We start from the raw sequence: 17,030 nt of genomic DNA on the forward strand, positions 1-17,030 counted from the left end.
ACTATCTCTCCAATTCCTTTGTAAATCTTAAGGAAAAAAAGACAAAGAAGAATCCTTAGCTTCGGTGGGGGAAAGAGATTCTAGCAGGAAGGCCAATTAGTTAAGAGAGGCTGCAGTAATCCTCTTGGACAAGTTACTCAAACTCTCTGTGCCTCAACTGCAAATATGGGGATAATAACAGTACCAGTCTCCTTCCATTGTTACAAGGATTAAATGAATTAAAGTATTAATAACAGTGCTGGGTAGGGGCACCTGGGTGGCACAGTGGGTTGAGCATCCAGCTCTTGGTTTCAGATCACGTCGTGATCTGAGGGTTGTGAGATGGAGCCCAGTGTCAGGCTCTAAGCACAGTGCTCTGCAAAGTATTTTTGGTGCTCACAACAGAATTTAATTTGATCAGATGATAAGTGAGGACATGATTGCAGACATGACTGAGCAGCAAAAAAGTAATACGATCGATGTCTTGTGGATGTGAGATTAAAGAATCTTGGGAATTGAGCACTAGAGGGAGTGAACTGGACAGAGAAGAGGTGGTGGTCAGAGAGCAGGATGCTTGAAACTGAGGTTTTGGAGTGGTGCAGTTACAAGGTCTGGAAAGGCCATGGAAGTGAGGTCTCAGCATCAAACATGGAGGCAAAATCATCGGGGAGAAGAGGTTAAGGATCCAAGAGGCTGGGGTCCAGAAAAGGTCATTTAAGTGGATTTGGAAATCACCAAGACTGATGGCAAGAGGAGAGATGGGAGACTGGAAATAAACAAGGGCTAAAATGGAATGGAAATGGAATTCCTTCTGGAATGAAGGGGAGTAGCCTGGGAGTCTGTAGATGGCTACAACAAGAAGGAGTAGCTGGTGCTACTGCATGATGACATGAGCTCCAAAGCCGGCCTTTTAGGACAGGAATGAGGAATAATGGTCTGGAAGCAATAATGAGCAAGTAGACAACTACCCCAGCTCCAGTCTCAGGAGTGTAAGGATGTATGGGAGGGAAGGCAGCCACCATATGAGGCAGCTCCCGATCAAGCCATGTTCTTGGGGGAGAGGCAGGTACCAGTTAGAACAAGAAGGTTATGGAAATGTCCAGAGAAGGTAAGAGAATGTAGAGAATTTTTCTCATGATGGAACATGAGTTCCAGATAGTACAATATTAGGGTTTGGGGAGCTGGCAAGGAGCAGGAAGTGGGTCAGATTAAGGCATGTAGAGCCATATGAGGATGGATTTTGGATGGTAGAGAAAAAAGGCATGATGGTATTAACCATGGACACCTCCATACAGGCTGCATCAATGAGGCTGTGAGTGTTAAGAGATAAAGAGTGGGACAACATCACTGTCTCCACCATCTCTCATTTTCTCTTCAACCCATTCAAATTGGGCCCTGGCCCCATCATCCTACTGAAACTGTTCCCATTAAGGTCACCTCCATGTTGCTGAAACCAATGATCCCTTCTCCATTCTCATTTTATTTGACCTCTCAGCAACCTCTTACACAGACGATGACTCCTTTCTTCTGAACAGACACCTCTCTTCTTTGTCCCTTTGCTTTCTGGCTTTCTTTTTTTTTTTTTTAAAGATTTCATTTATTTATTTGAGAGAGTATGAGCGCAGGGAGGGGCAGAGGGAGAAGCAGACTCCCCGCTGAGCAGGAAGCCAGACATGGGGTTCCATCCCAGGACCCTGGGATCATGACCTAAGCTGAAGGCAGACACTCAACCAACTGAGCCACCCAGGTGCCCCACTATCTGGCTTTCCTACTACCTTCCTGGCCCCTCCTTCTCAATTCCTCCACTCAGGAAGGTTGACACACCTTCAAGCCACTGATGTGTCTGCCCTGTTTCACCTCCTCATGGACCTTCCCAGATGAAAGCATAATCTCCCAACCATCCCCACCATGACCCTAAGTAGGTGGCTGCTACTAGACCTTTATATCCCTCAACTTAGTGAAAGTTTAACTTAGAGAAAGTTATAAGAGTTATTCATGCATTGCTAGCCATGGTGAAGCTAGTTTTTCAATGAGTATTATAGGAAATCTTGAGTTAGACCAAGCACTGAGTGACATGAAAAATGTGTAAGATAGTCTGCCCTCGAGTGGTTCAGAATCCTCTCAGAAAAACAACACAGAGGTGCAGAGAAATATAATACTTCTGAATATGAAGAAATACCACCTATCAGAGCTCCATGATATTCACATGGCCATCTACTTTCTCCTCTTCATTTTTTGAAGCCATGAGGTGACTTATTCAACACCATACCACTAGTTAAGTCACCCTGGGAATTAGATCCAAATCTCTCCATCTCCAAGCCAGTGCTCTTGTCATGGCACCTCAACTGGTGGTTGAGGTAGAAGTTAAGTACTATGGGAACTGGAAAGAAAGGCACTGTGCCATTGTGGTTCAAGGTATGGATGCCAGAACCAGACTGCCAGGGTTCGAATCATCAAATCACAGTAACAACGTAGTTATTATTGGAGTGACTTTGGGAAAGTCACCTAACTTCTCTGTGCCTCTGTGCCATATTTAACACTGGTTAAATATGGGTGATAACTGTACCTACCGTACAGTAATGGCGAGGATTAACATAAGTTAATATGGCTGCTTAGGATGTTGCCTGGCTCTTAGGGTTTTAAAGACTAACGACACTTGAAAGTGAACAATAGGAGGAGGTTGAGGGCTGGATGCCTGACTCCTCTCTGAATCCAAGGAATCTGGCTCACATCAGGGCCCGTTGAATGAATGAATGATGAACCAGCAAAGATTTGGGCAACCATAGGAAAAAAACCTCCAGAGATCAGCGAATCTACCTCCCTTTGCACCACCCAGAATATCCACCGAAACCAGATAAATAAATTGTACCACGACCGCCACCATCAAAAAACATCTATTGTTAGTCTTTTTGCACTTAATGACATCTAACAACTCAACAATCTAAGGAAGAGGAGCTAAAGACATATAGACCACAAGACATGCAAACATGCAGAAGGTACACTGGCATCCAAGACAAAACAAAGCCCCTAGGTGGGGTATAAGCCTGGAGTGTCAAATGAGAATCAAATGAAACATGCTCTTCCTTTAATGTGGGGCTCCGTGGAATAAAGCCCAAGTTCTCAGGAAGTGTGAATTGGGTTAAAGGCAATCTAAGAACATAAATCCTTCTGCTCTATCCAAAAAGATCAGAGATAAAGTCAGGGGGGCCACAATCTCTTCCACCACTTGCCCCAAAATGTAATCATTCACCCAAGGATGACATTAGAAAGAGTAAATTTAGCTACAATTCCAGAAGAAAAGATGAGACTGATGATTCATGTTTTGGTGACTTCTCCATCGTTTTATAGAGTTCCTCTTTTCAGGGAAGCTCAGAGTATGAAACACCCCAGTTCTTTCTCCAGATCTCAGTAAACTAGGTATGCTTTTGAGGGCAAGCCCGATGGCCCCCCCATCTGACAGTTGTAGACCTCAGTGAGGTTGGACGCAGCCTACAGCTGGTTAGTGACGTCCCAGCTGCCCGCAGGGACCTCACTCAATGGGTCAAACCCCTCTTTAGAGGCAGCAGCAACAAACCCGCCTGACTCCCGGGGCCCACCCCTTCCCACACCCACCCCATCCTCCCCCCGCTGCTGCGCTGCCCCCATGAGTCCCCACTCCCGCCTCCCCGTACTCACTCCCACTCCTTGCGTCGGGCCTGCGGGGTGCTCTGCATCTTGTGCGCCTCGTGGGCCTTGATGATGTCTCTCTGCTCGATGAGGCCCCCGCGCCGCCGCTTCATCACCTCGGGGCTCACCGGGAGGAAAGGGCTGGAGCCAGCCTCCAGGGCCGCGCCGCCCTCCCAACCCGGGCCCTCGCCCTCCTGCACCGGGAAGAAGTTGTCGAAGCCGGCGGCAGCGGCGCGCGGGGAGGCCGGCAGCATGCCCACCTCGTCCGAGGCGTCGGTCTCGAGCAGGGAGCACTGCTGGGGCCGCCATGCCTCCTCCTCAGGCAGGGCCAGGACGTGGCGGTGGCGGCCTGCGGCCCAGGGCTCAGGGCTCCCGCCTGCGGCGGGGCAGGGGGCGGGCTCGGGCAGCCTGCGGCCTGGGCTCAGTCCACGCATCTCGGGCACCATCCCAGAACATTGCTCTGCGCGGGGTGGAAGGGGGCGAGAGATAAGGGTGGGAGGGGCGGGAAGGCAGGGAGGAGTAGGCACGAGGGAAATAGAGAAAAGAAAGAGGTTAATGACGTCAAAGCTTGCGGCTGAACAGTGCTATGTCCCAGGCCTGGCCCAGAAACTGGCACCCAGTAGGGACACCGCAAATGATGGTTGAACTCGGGAGCATCCACTGTGGACCAGGCTGGGTGCCAAGTGCGAGTATCCAGAGTTAAACAAAGTAGACTTAATTTCTGTCCCGTGGACTTCACAATCTAGTGCAGAAGACAGAGGTTAAAGAAATAATTAGATGCAATGTACTGAATGTCTCAGGGTACCGCTACATCAAGAGAAGAACTCCAAAGGCCATCCTTCTGGGCCCCAGCCTCTGACAGCTAGCTGCCTGTTCTCTCCCATTCAAGGCGAAAGAATCTCTCTAACCCATTCCCCAGTGTCCTGACTCCTCTGGGGAAATCCCACCCACCACCTGCTGCCCTGATTCTCACACTCTCTCCTCCACACCAGCCACAGGCGACCTGTCTTTGAGATCTGGGTCCCATGTACAGGTTCCTTCCTCCTTTCCTAATGCGTGCATCCAGCGCAGGACCTGGGGAGCATGTGTGGCATCTGGTGCCTCTGCTAACGTCCTTGAGCCTCACTTTCCCTTTCCATGCCAAGGAGGATGTGGCCAGATTTGCGTGTGAAAGACATACTCATTCAGTCAACACCGACTGAGGGCTTACCATGTGCTAGGCACAGCGCCAGGCACTGGGCACACTGACATGAGCTGGATTTAGTCCACATCCTCCTCATGGGAGAAACAGGAAAAACATCCACTTTGACCACACGACATGAGGTGCTACGATTGAGGCAGCCCCAGTTGCTGTATGAGCTCACGGTAAGGGCACCGGAGCCCCTCTGGGGGTGGCTGGAAGGGCTTTGTGGAGGAGATGATCATTACGCTGGGTTTAAACAGAGCTTGCCATGTGAGGAATGGGAGAGGATTACTGACAAAAGGAAGAGCATGTGCAGAGAGGATTTAGGGAACTGAAGGATCCAGAAGAGTTCCCATGGCAAGTCTGAGGTCTGGGGGACAGACCTTCTGACATGAGAGGACCTGCAGCTACCACCGTTTTGAGATAGCTGCTTGCTGTCTCCCTTCCAGCCAAGAGCCCAACCCCTGAATCCCTGGCCTCCTCCCCAACCACATTCTAAACCACACCTCTAGTGACCACGAGTGGCACACACGTGGCCCCTCGGCACTAAGCAGTGCCGCATGCTCTACACGCTCAGAGAAGCCCTAGCATCCAGATCACTCAACCAGTGCTTAGCGATTACCCACTATGTACTGGGGACTGTGCTAGTCCCCCAGGGAGACGTCCTCCCAGAATGCTACCCTCCAGACCCCACCACCACCTCCCCTGGTCTGAACTGAAAGTCACAAAAACAAAGAATATTACAATGGGCAGGAATCTTCATGGGACAGCCATACCCTTAGATAGGTGAGGAGGCTGAGGTGCAGAGACCTAGAGAGTTGCCCAGGGTCACACTACCACTCAAAGTCAGAGCTGGGACACAGCTCGGGTTTCAAATCCTGGCTCATAGTTTGTCCCACTATATTGACCACACTGCCTCTACCACATGAAGCGGAATAAACAGATGCGTCTCCCAGCCCCCTCCACATCACACTAAGATAACAGGTGGCAAGCAGAAGCCAGGATGGTCTTCCTGCATATGTGATAAAGCTGATGTGAACAATGAAGAGAGCCTGACTTCCCTGGAGAGTAGGTCATTCAATATCCTCCTCATTGTCCCCTCCTCTATTTCCAGCATCCGGCCTGGTCTTCCCAGCCCTGCCAGCATCACACCCCAAGGCCTCGGTGATGCTGAGCTGGAGGCGCTGGTCAGTGCTAGACCACCAGCCACCAAGCCTGGCTCCAAGGAGCAGGGGGAGGAAGGTAAAGCGTCCAGGATAAGCTTGGTAGGGAGGAGAAATGAAGGGAAAAATACATTTCAAAATCTGCAAACAGTTGGGTGGGTCCCTAGAAAGAGTGATTCATGTTCTTCATGTTGTCATTCTGTCTCAACTCTGCTTGATGGATTTTAAATTTATCCTTCATTCCTACGATGTTTAAATGTCTCTCCCTCACCACACACATGCACACACCCGTCCTCGAGGTGCTCCCACTCCCTCCACAGGCTTCAACCCTACCAGAATCTCCAGCCCTCTGAGGTTCTGCCACCCGCAGCCTCCTCTTCCTCATGTTCCTCCACGGCCAAGGGTCCTGGGCCACAGTCCTGGCTCTCACCAGGCACCCAGGACCTAGCTCCCACCATCTGCTTCCTGGTCCAGCCTGCTTTCGCTCTCCTTACTGGATTTCCCCTTCCCAGACACTTTGCCAATCTGAATCACATCTTTGCCAAAATTACAGCACAATGATATGCACTGCAGAGCTCTGCTTCAACAGAATCAATTTTACGAATATCAAAACATGAAATTATCTCATCTTTCCTTTAAGAATTCGTGTTAAACAACCCTTCTATTATTGATATAAATGTTCGTCAGGGGAATCTGTCGCCCCCACTGCCTGCCAAGCCGGCCAGTCCCCAGGTCTGGCTATCATCAAACTGAGAAAACATCTTCTATCTCAAGCAATTGCAATGAGATGGAGTCTACATATTCCAAGGAAAGACACTTAAATCTACTCTATAGTTAGCCTTCCTCCCGCCCATCCCCCAAATTCTGGAATTCCTTGAGCTCCTTGAGATCAGGGATTTTGTCTTATCTTTCTATATCCAGCACCCAGTTTTGAGGTCAACACATAGTAGGTTGTTGTGGTGGTCATTAGTACTGTTTGCCATATATTCTGGTTATCCCGCATTCTGGGTAATAGTAGGATGCACTTCCTGGCCTCCTGTGCTTGAGTGGGATCATGGGACCATTCTGGCCAATGAGTTCTGAGTAGAGTGATGTGTGTCCTTTTGAGGCTAAGCATTTAAATGCAGTGTGAGATCTCTAGATCTAGAGGGACTGGCAAATGCCTCTAGAAAGGACCAGATAATAAATATTTCAGATGTTGTAGGCCATGTGATTTTTGTTGCAAGTACTCAAATTCTGTTGTTATAACATGAAAACAATCAGACAATATGTAAACAAATGTGTGTGATTGTGTTCTGATAAAACTTTATAAACTTTTGTGAACTTTGCTCTTTCAAATGCATCTCATGGGCTCCATTATTGTTACTCAGTCTATGTCCATTGGGGCACGTTCTACAACAGCAGGCAAAAAGAGGAAATGGAGACCCAAAAGACAGAATTGAGGGTGGACATGCCAAATGAGAAGCTTCCTTAAAAAAAATAAAAATAAAAAATAAGTAAGTAAATAAATAAATAATAAAATTAAAAAGAATCTTCCTGAGGGAAAAGTTGCAGTCCTGTGGTCCCCACCCCTAGTCCCCAATTAAAGGAAAACAGGCCTTGTGGCTCTGAGATACCGGCCCAAGAATAAGCTAATGAAATCTCCAAGGGCACCTGTCTTATTCCTCTAACCCTTCCTTCCCACCCACCTCTCTTCTTACTCTTTATTGCTTTGTTTGGCTAATGGGCAGATGATGGGGTTTTTTAATTACAGAGGTCCTGTGGAGGAAAAATGACTTATTTGAAATCCAGCAACCCCATTAAGAACTCTTCCCTTACTGTCCAGTCCACATGAAGTAGCACGGTAAGGAAGTCTTCACTCCTCTCACCCTTCCAGAGTTGGAGTTGAGATCTTCCTCCATGGAGGAATTTTATGCCATTTGCACCATCCTTCCCTTTATATCCTATTAAGAGTTTTAACTTTTATTCTTCTATTTTTGATTGCTTCAGAAATAATGGCCCATGCATCCCGTTGGCTTGTCTGTGCCTCCCAGGCCTAGGAGGGGAGTCCACTGTGCCAAGGACATGTATTCTTCTCTCAATGGATTCATGCCCATCCCACTCCCACCCCTTCGTTGTTCACTTTCTCATTCCTCCAGATTATGTGCATCCTCCAATCACCTTCTGAAAAATGGATATACCAGGAAGTCAGCAAAGCTCATGCTCTTGGGAATGTACTATCTTCATATCCTGAAAGTCTTGAGTTCAGCAAGGAGGAGGAAGCCTCGATTACATACACCACCCAGTAGCATGGGTTGGGAGATGGTGGGCAGAAATGGGACTAAAAGGTGGGTGGGGGCCCTGAAATTCTCCTGGCTCTGCTCCCTCTGCCTGCCCTGCACAAGAAGAGAAGGGCCCCAATCCCCAGCTGTTGGAAATGAAAACTTATAAGAGGGACATAGTTTTTAAAATATGATACTACACAACAGAGATGTCATACTGAGTTCCTCTCTAAAAATGATCCTCTAGAAAAGAGAATTCATAGAGTTCATGGGTTTTCTGTCCAGCAAAAGGGAATGCAGAGAATGACCCTACTCAGAGTCCTCACCCACCTGTTCAGAGAGGGGACATTCCCGGTGCAGAAATATTCACCCAAGAATTTTTCTTTTCTAGTCAGCTTGCTACCCAACCACAAGGGAGGAACAAAAGCTGGACATTATTTTCATCTTCTGTGACCTCCTAAGGCTGTGGTTCTCAATCTTTACAAGGGTACATCAGAATCATCTACACTGCTTGTTTTCTAAAATGCAGATTCCTAGGACCTCCCTCCAGAGATTCTCATACAATAGATCTTGGGTGCACTCAGGAATCTGTAGTTTTAATAAGCATCTCCTCCCCTAATCATGTCTTAAGAAACACTGTCCTAAAAGCACCATAGAGTTATGAAAAGTTGTGCTAAGTTGATAAGAGGTGCTGCCCCAGGTGAATTGGGATATTTAAAGCCCCTAGGTCAGTGTCCCTCTCACCCACTTTCAGTCTGGATCTACATACCCAGAGGAGTTCCTTGACCCACCCCCACTCCTTGCAAAACTCTATCCTCCCCTAGACTGGCATCGGTTTTTGCCCATCCCACATTCTTCTCCATATGTCTATGTTGTTATGGTGACTGTTCAAGGATGGGCTAATGTCCAACTGCAATTTGACAGGCTGGTACATTTTGAATGTAAACCAAGACCCAAGGAAAACACTCGCTTCAAACACAGAGTGATCACTAAGACCACCTGAGTCCCTGAGGAGGAGTCAAAAGAGCCCATGGTCCGCTGTCAGGATCTCTGGGTTCAGGGTACAGTTCTTCCACTTGCTAGTCAAGTAACCTTTGCAATACACTGCTCTAGGTTAGTTTCCTCACCTGAACAATGAGGATAGTAATACAACCTGTCCTGCAAAAATCTGTGGTGGGAATTAAATAAGATAGCAGCTGGGAAAGAACCTGGAGACTGTTAAGTCATACAAATATGGAACAAAGAGTAGAGATTAAAGCCTGCACACTCGAGCCAGGCTGCCTGGGTATCAATCCAAGCTTCCCTCTCACCAACTGAATCCATGGGCAAATTATACAGCCTTCTATTCCTCATCTGTAAAATGGTCATTAAGAGTAGATACTTCATAAGGCTGTTGTGAAAAATGAATATAGAAGCATATAAAACAGCACCTGATAAAAATGCCCAATTAATGTTAGCTGTCATTTTTATTACGTAAAATGTCTTATTTAAAAAAAAATGCTAGTAAACAACCCCAAAATACCTGTGCCTTAAGATAGTCAAGGTTTATTTCTTTGTCATGTCACCATCTAATAACACAAACTGGCCTGGAAGATGGGAAAGATAGGCTCTGCTCTACACAGTCACTCAGGGACCCAGAATTGTCCATTCAGTGACTCTGCCAGCCCCTAAGGATGGCAAATTTCAACCCTCAAGGGCCAGATAGTAAATATTTTAGGCTTTGCAGGCCATGAGGTCTCAGTGGCAACTATTCAACCCTGTCTTTGTAGTGTAAAAGGGCCATAGAAGATACATAAACATATGGGTGTGGCTGTGTTTCAATAAAACTTTATTTACAAAAACAGGCAGCTAACACCTGAGCCTAGAGCCTCAGAGTCCTCCACTAGACTTTTTGTCTCCAGCCTGGACACAAAGAAAAAGAGCTTGAGGGATCTTGCAAGAGGTCTAGAGGCCAGACTTAGAAGTGGTGTGTACCACTTATGCCATATTTCATTAGCCAGAACTCTATGACCTGACCCCACTTAACTGAAGGAGAGCAAAAATACAGGCTACCTGTGTGCCAAGTAAGAAGAGGAGAAAACCAATATTAATTAGCACTAGCAATCTCCATTATACTATTACTACTTGTATTATGATATCACCACAAAAGTAAATACAAAGGCAAATATTTACAAATATATCAACTACACTGAATATTGACCAGTCTAATGGGGTATTAATGAATTGCTGAAAATCAGCCACTTCATAATGTGTACAGAGGTAGAGAAACAGATTTATGTAAAAGAAAAAAGAGAAACCCTAAACACGACAAGCAATTCACCAAAGGATCTTGATGCTTTGGAAAGCAAGACCTCAAAAATGTAAAATGTGGGTGGGTCCTAATCAACTACAGAGCAGACTCACATCACAGACGTATTATCTCTACAGTCCCTTGATTAATGACACCTCCTCACATACTAGCCTTTTAGCTACATGAAGGCAGAAACCACACTTGCTTTATTCACCACTGTATCCCTAGCACCAGCCCTGACAGGCATTCAGTAAATATTTATAAAAGGAAGGAATGCATAGGAGGAGAGAGAGGGCAGGGGCAGGAGGCAGAGAGAAAAGACGCTCTGCATTTTCCCATACTATAATTTTGCTACTGTGGTAAATTAGTCCTCTTTAAGAGTTACCTTCCGCAGAAATCCTTACAACTACACTTGAGTGGATAGAAGTGGTTTTAAGGGGCCTTTACTTGCAACTTTCCAATTTGCTTAAATATTCAATTTTACTCTTCCACTTTAGAAGCTGTTTCAAACTTCCACAGGATCTGCCTGACTTAAAGAAGGGAAGAAAAACGCGTTAATAAGGAAAGGGGACTTAATACATGACTGTGCAGAAATCATCAGAGAAAAATACAATAGATTCATTCAACAAACATTTATTGAGCACCTACTATGTGCTGGGGACTGAGAAAGGCACTAAGAAACTCTTTATGATACCACAACAGGAGTCCAGGAAGAAATCCAAGGGGTTAGGCCCAGTACCGTTTTTGTTGTTGTTTTATTTTAGCACAGTAACTTTTTAATGTAAAGCAAGAATTACTTCTGCAAGAGTATCTTGAGATTTCTTGAGCATTTGTGACTTTTCTGCAATTTGTTACTTCTGTTACTCCTTCTACTTCCCTAGAGCACCCAGACATAAACAGACAGACAAAGATAAAAAGAGAACTTTTTTTGAGGACCCAAAGGGGAGTTGAAACCGAAGAACAGAATACCACTCCTCAGAAAGTCTATGGAAGGAAAACCCGCCAGGAGTCAGTAGGGTTACCGCTGTAGAGAAAACACATGCCTCCAGCCCTTGGACTTGCAGAAACAGAGTCAAGGTGCCACAGCTGCCTGACCGGGGACAAAGAAGGCCTCATGGGCAAGCATCTAGGAGACCACGGGTATGCCCTGAAAGGTCCAAACCACTGCAGCATCAGGCTTAGACAACGGAATCCACAGTGCTGCAGAAACTTCTCCAAGAGCCTCTTTTCCATCAAAACACTTCTCAAGTGTCAGTCCCAGGAGCACCAGGAATTTTCAACTGGAGCCTGATAATATCCTTCCCACCCACGCGGACCCAGATTACTTGAATTGATTTCCTTGGAAGCCCTGTTTTAAAGAAAAGTAAGTTACAGCTGCGGTAAAGTTATGGGGGGGGGGAGACAGCAGTGTTGGTGCAGCCAGATAGAATCTCCCCTCTGATCAGGGTCCTAATACCACTGCAGGCTTTCAAAGGCACCAGCTCAGCAGCCCCTCTCTCCGCAGCTCTAAGGGAATGCTATTTGCACTGGGAGAGCTAGTCTGAAGTACCACATAAAGAAATGAGTGCAAAGCCCTGAGCCTGGCATTCAAGGCCTCCACAGTGTGACTCCAGGAAGAAGGACAAGCCTATAACCCTTAAGGGGCTTTGCATTTTAACCAGGCATGAGCCTCTGTGGTGCTGGCCGTCCATCTGTCTGCCAGTGCTGGCTCCTCCTGGGGGCCAAGTCTAGATGTCAGATCTGTCTCAGAGCCCAGCCTCTGTCCAGCCACCTTCTCAGCTGTGATCAAAGACATGGAAGTTACAAAGAAGCCTGCCACCAAGTAGAAAGACGACAGGTTAAGAGGTGGACACTCAAGCACTGGTGGAAATGGAAGAAAGACACACTGATGCCTCCAAAGCATATGTGGTCTCTGAAAGCCTTTAGGCTCTTTTCTTCATCCCACCCTCATCTCTGTACTCTGTTCATATTTATGTGTTTTCTTGTCATTTATTGTGTATTTCATCACATAATTACTAATAATGATATTATAATTAACCTGTTTATTGAAGCCAAAGAATTAATTGAGAACAAAATTTGCACTTCCAGAGATAACATGACCTGAAGGATTTTTTGCTCAACAAATACACACAGAGTACAATGTTGGCAATCCCAGGTATGCATCTCAGACTGGTGTCCCCTGGAGTTGTGCAATATGGCACAGACCACTTACAAGATTAGACCAACAATTACAACCAAACTGAAAGTGCCTGCATACCTCCAACAAGCTAAAAAAAACTCACAGTAAGCACCGTTACCTCTTCAAGGCCCGTCCATCCCCCACCCTTGTGCAGTATCTAGACAGTTTGGGCAATGGGCTCCAGCTCCAGGTGAATTCTAGCTAGATTAAGCCAGTCAGGATAGCCCCATCCTTTTGCCAGTGGTTAATAAGAAAAGGGCACATGACCCACATAAGGCCAATAAAGAGTGAAGTAAGGCTTACTGGGGCTTTTAAGAAAATTCTCCCAACTTTTAAAGGAAGGTTTTAAGGGAATTGCATCTGGACGCTGTCCTGCACAGATATAAATGGGGGAACTGCCACCACCTCACCACCAACCTAAGGATGAAGCCGCCACATGGAGGGAAGCAGGGCCAAGAGAATCACAGGCAGTGGAGAGAAAGCCACCAGATTCAGCCAACCTGGAAGCCTCCCCACCTCTACACCACTAGCAATATGAGGCAATACAGTTCCTGATGGCTGAAGCCCATTGATTTATGTCTTCTGTTACTTCCACCCCAGAGCATCCTAACTGCAGGAGGCCCCACATCCTCCACACAGTAAGATTTACTACTCCACAAGCCCACAAAACCATTTAATTGTGTTGCCAGAGCAGGGGCAAAGTCCCTTACACTCCTCTAGATGTTTTTGGTTTTAATTCGTCTTTTATACATAGACACTGGAACTTCAGTCTTGCATAAAATTCTTGAGACTAGGATTCTAAGAATCCTTCATATAATGGGAAAATGACTCAACCCAAATGGAATAAAGCTAAATTCAATTGAGCGAGCAGTAAGTTTTAGGTAGAGAAGGACACACTGCAATTGGATTATATGGAAAAGGACTTGTTGCAATTAAATACAGTATAAAAAGATTTAGTGGTCATAGTAGGCACTACCACCACCATCACCCTCATCACTAAATATAATGGCTAATATTTATTTAGTTTTTAAATTCTAGATATTGCAGTAAGGGCCTTTCATGCAATAAATCTTAAGAATTCATATAATTCTTGAAAAAATCTTATGAAACAAATATTATTAACTCTGGTTTATAAATGAGAAAACTGAGACTTAAAAAAAGGGTTAAGTAATATCCCCAATGTCAGGGTCCCACCATCATTGAGTAGTAGAGTATTTGATCCATGGCTGACCGACTCCGAATGCCATGCTGTCATCCACTGCATCGTACTGGGCTCTAAGAACGGTAGGACTATGACAATAATGGTAAGGATAACTTTCACTTATTGAACTCATATTCAGGACCAGAAATTCATGTTTATTAACCACCCTATAAGATAAATATTATCACTATTATCATTAATAATGGAAAGTTAAACAAGGTCACCTCGCTCGTAAACACTGACTCTGGACTTCAGTATCTGATTCCTAACTAATGTCTCTCTGGGAAGCGGTATTTTGAAAGTGGATGGGGTCTCAAATGGTCCTATTCCTTGGGTACGAGACCATCTGTGTGTTTCTTCTTTTCTTTCTTTCTTTTTCTTTTCTTTTTTTTTTTTTTTGAGCATCTGCATGTTTTAGTGACTGTGTGTACCATGTACATATATGTTGAGGAGGTAAAGTCCTGCATGTTGGTGATGAATTGTACCCAGCCCCTCCCCCAGGCCTGGCTTTGTGTCCTCACGCAGGTCTGGGTAGCAGATGAAGAGCTGTGGTCAGCGGCACTCTCTGAATAAGCACAGCACTGTGTGGGGGCAGAGCATGCTCCTGGCTTGGCACATAGTACCAGGCCTCTGCAAGCAGCACCACTGCCCCGATGTGTGGAAAAAGGGGAGTGACATTTGAGATCATGTCATTCCCTGATAAGAATCAAGGAACTGATCTATTCTGGGATAAAACAAGGAGGAAATAGACAGAATGAGTCTTGGGATCCCTCCACCTCCTTTCCTGGTCCCTGGGCTCTCTCTCACCACCTTTCACATCCGCCCTTCAGCTGCCATGGTACTTACTTACACTGCCTCTGGCTGTACCCAAATTCCTGCCTGTCTTTACGATGATCCTCAAAAAATTCCCCATGATTATGGCAAATTCTATCCAAAAATTAAAACTGCTGGGAAAAGAAGTTTTTTTTCTGATTTGCAAAGTTTTATACATATGGAATGTCTCATATAGTGACCTATGTTGGAAAAAATAGAATTATATGAAATTGGGAGGCACCAGAAAGGCTGGACTATGTAGTCACCACACACATGCTACCAGGCAGTTCATCCTGTCTTTCTCCTACCTCTTTTTGCCACCCGACACCTGAGTTCCCCCAGCACCAGGCTCTCAGTTAGACGTGAAATCAAAATCACTTAAATACAGTAGCACGTTCTAAGGTGCCAGTGCTCCAGGGAGCTGGGTAGGCTCTTTGACAGCCAGGCAGTGATAACAGGAGGTGAGGCAAGAAGAGGGTTCTCTGCTAGTCATGTGTGAGAAGCTGCTGACACCTTGCAAACTTAAGACCACCCTTTCCATCCAATTATCTTTTCCATGCGTTTTAGTCTGATTTCTCCTATATAAAGTCAGGGCCATTTTCACTGGGATTAGTTGAACTCTATAGACAATATGGAAGCTCTGTGGCAAGACCTTCCTTATCATATAAATTATAAATACAAATTACCTCTTTTTGGACCAAGGACCATACTGAAGGCTTTACAAGCCTTCTAGCTAATCCTCTCAGCAGTCTTTAATTTTTTTTAATGAACTGAATCATTCACTCATTCATCCAATCACTTATTTATTCAACACACTTATGATGTGTACCTATTACATGCCAAGCATTGCACTAGCATCAGGGCCAAAAACAGATCAGTAAATAGATGCTGACAGGTCACTGTGATAAGGGCTCAAATGAGAACAAAGAATAAGGTGCTTTGGGAGTCCACAAAGGGCCCTGGGGAGTTGGGGAGGTTGCCTGAAAGATAAGATATTTAAGCTGAGAATGTGCATTATGTAAGAATGGGCCTGGCAGAGAGGGTGGGAGTTGGGGTGGGTTGCAATTTAAACAGCGTGGTCAGGGGAGGCCTCATTGAGAAAGTGACATTTGAGCTTGATGTCCTGCCCTAATAACAGGTCATGTAAGCTCCAAGAAAGAAGGGGTAGGAGACAACATATTGGTTAACTGTGCCTGGCTGGCTCAGTTGGTAGAGCATGCAATTCTTGATGTTGGGGTTGTGAGTTTGAGACCCACCTTAGGTGTAGATTACTTAAATTTTTAAAAAAGAATGATACATCATGAGTTAACTAGAAAACGTCTGGCTAGAACTAAGGAAAAACATAAATTTGTAAAAATCAAGTTGTTTTCTATTAATGTAGCTGGGGACTCAGAAATCAAACAAGCTTCTGGAACTAAGGATAGCTACATTTTTATAACCTGAGTTTTGCGGCTGTGCAAATTCAAATCTGCGTCATAATGTACCACCAAAAAGAGCACTGAGATACAGTATAGAAATAAGGTAGATATGATTCCATATTATTTATCTGGATCATCTGAACTCTTCATTCTTTGGAACAGTTAGGGCTGAAATTCAGCAATGGAGGTTTTAACTATTCAAGGCCACATCTTAGGACTCCACCTGTAATCTGTGCAGTCTTCATGTGGGTTACCATGGCATTGATTGTCTTAGCTTCATCCTAGCCAATGATATATATAAAATCATGATCTGATATGCTAATTATATTTTTACTATTTTTTTCAGTTTTTTTAAAAGACTTTATTTTTTAGAGCAGTTTTAAAAAGGTTCAAAGGAAAATTGCGAGAAAGGCACAGAGAGGGATGCCTGGATGGCTCAATCAGTTAAGTATCTACCTTGAGTCAGGGCATGATCCTAGAGTCCTAGGATTGAGCCCCCCTTGGGCTCCCTGCTCAGCAGGGAGCCTGCTTTCTGCTTCTCCCTCTGCCTGCTACTCCCCCTGCTTGTGCATGCTCTCTCTCTGACAAATAAATAAAATCTTTAAAAAGAAAAAAGGCACAGAGAGTTCCCATATACTTCCTGTCTTCACACATACACAGTCTTCCCCATTGTCACCATCCCCCACCAGAGTGGTCCATTTGTTACAACTGATGAACCCGCATTGATAAAGCACCATCACCTACAGTCTAGAGTTTACTTAACGGTTCATTCTAGGTGTCCTACATTCTGTAGGTTTGGACAAATGTATAGTGACATGTATCAGCCACCATAGCATTATACATAGTGTTTTCACTGCCTTAAAAATCCTCCGTGTTC

General features: G+C 45.4%; 1 protein-coding gene across 3 annotated transcripts in view; it reads right to left on the reverse strand.

Annotated features, from left to right (window-relative positions):
- CACNA1E (calcium voltage-gated channel subunit alpha1 E) overlaps positions 1 to 17,030 on the reverse strand; it is a 493,265-nt gene that overhangs the window by 383,461 nt on the left and 92,774 nt on the right. For 2 of the 3 annotated variants that reach the window (XM_034666841.1, XM_011225195.3), the window contains exon 2: positions 3,655 to 4,105. The exons of the other annotated variant lie outside the window; for it this stretch is intronic. In XM_034666841.1, coding sequence (XP_034522732.1) covers positions 3,655 to 4,105 — 451 coding nt within the window. The remainder of the gene's footprint in view (positions 1 to 3,654; positions 4,106 to 17,030) is intronic. 3 annotated transcript variants of the gene reach the window in all.

This window comes from Ailuropoda melanoleuca, chromosome 8, assembly GCF_002007445.2.
Source record: "Ailuropoda melanoleuca isolate Jingjing chromosome 8, ASM200744v2, whole genome shotgun sequence".
Lineage (NCBI taxonomy): Eukaryota > Metazoa > Chordata > Mammalia > Carnivora > Ursidae > Ailuropoda > Ailuropoda melanoleuca.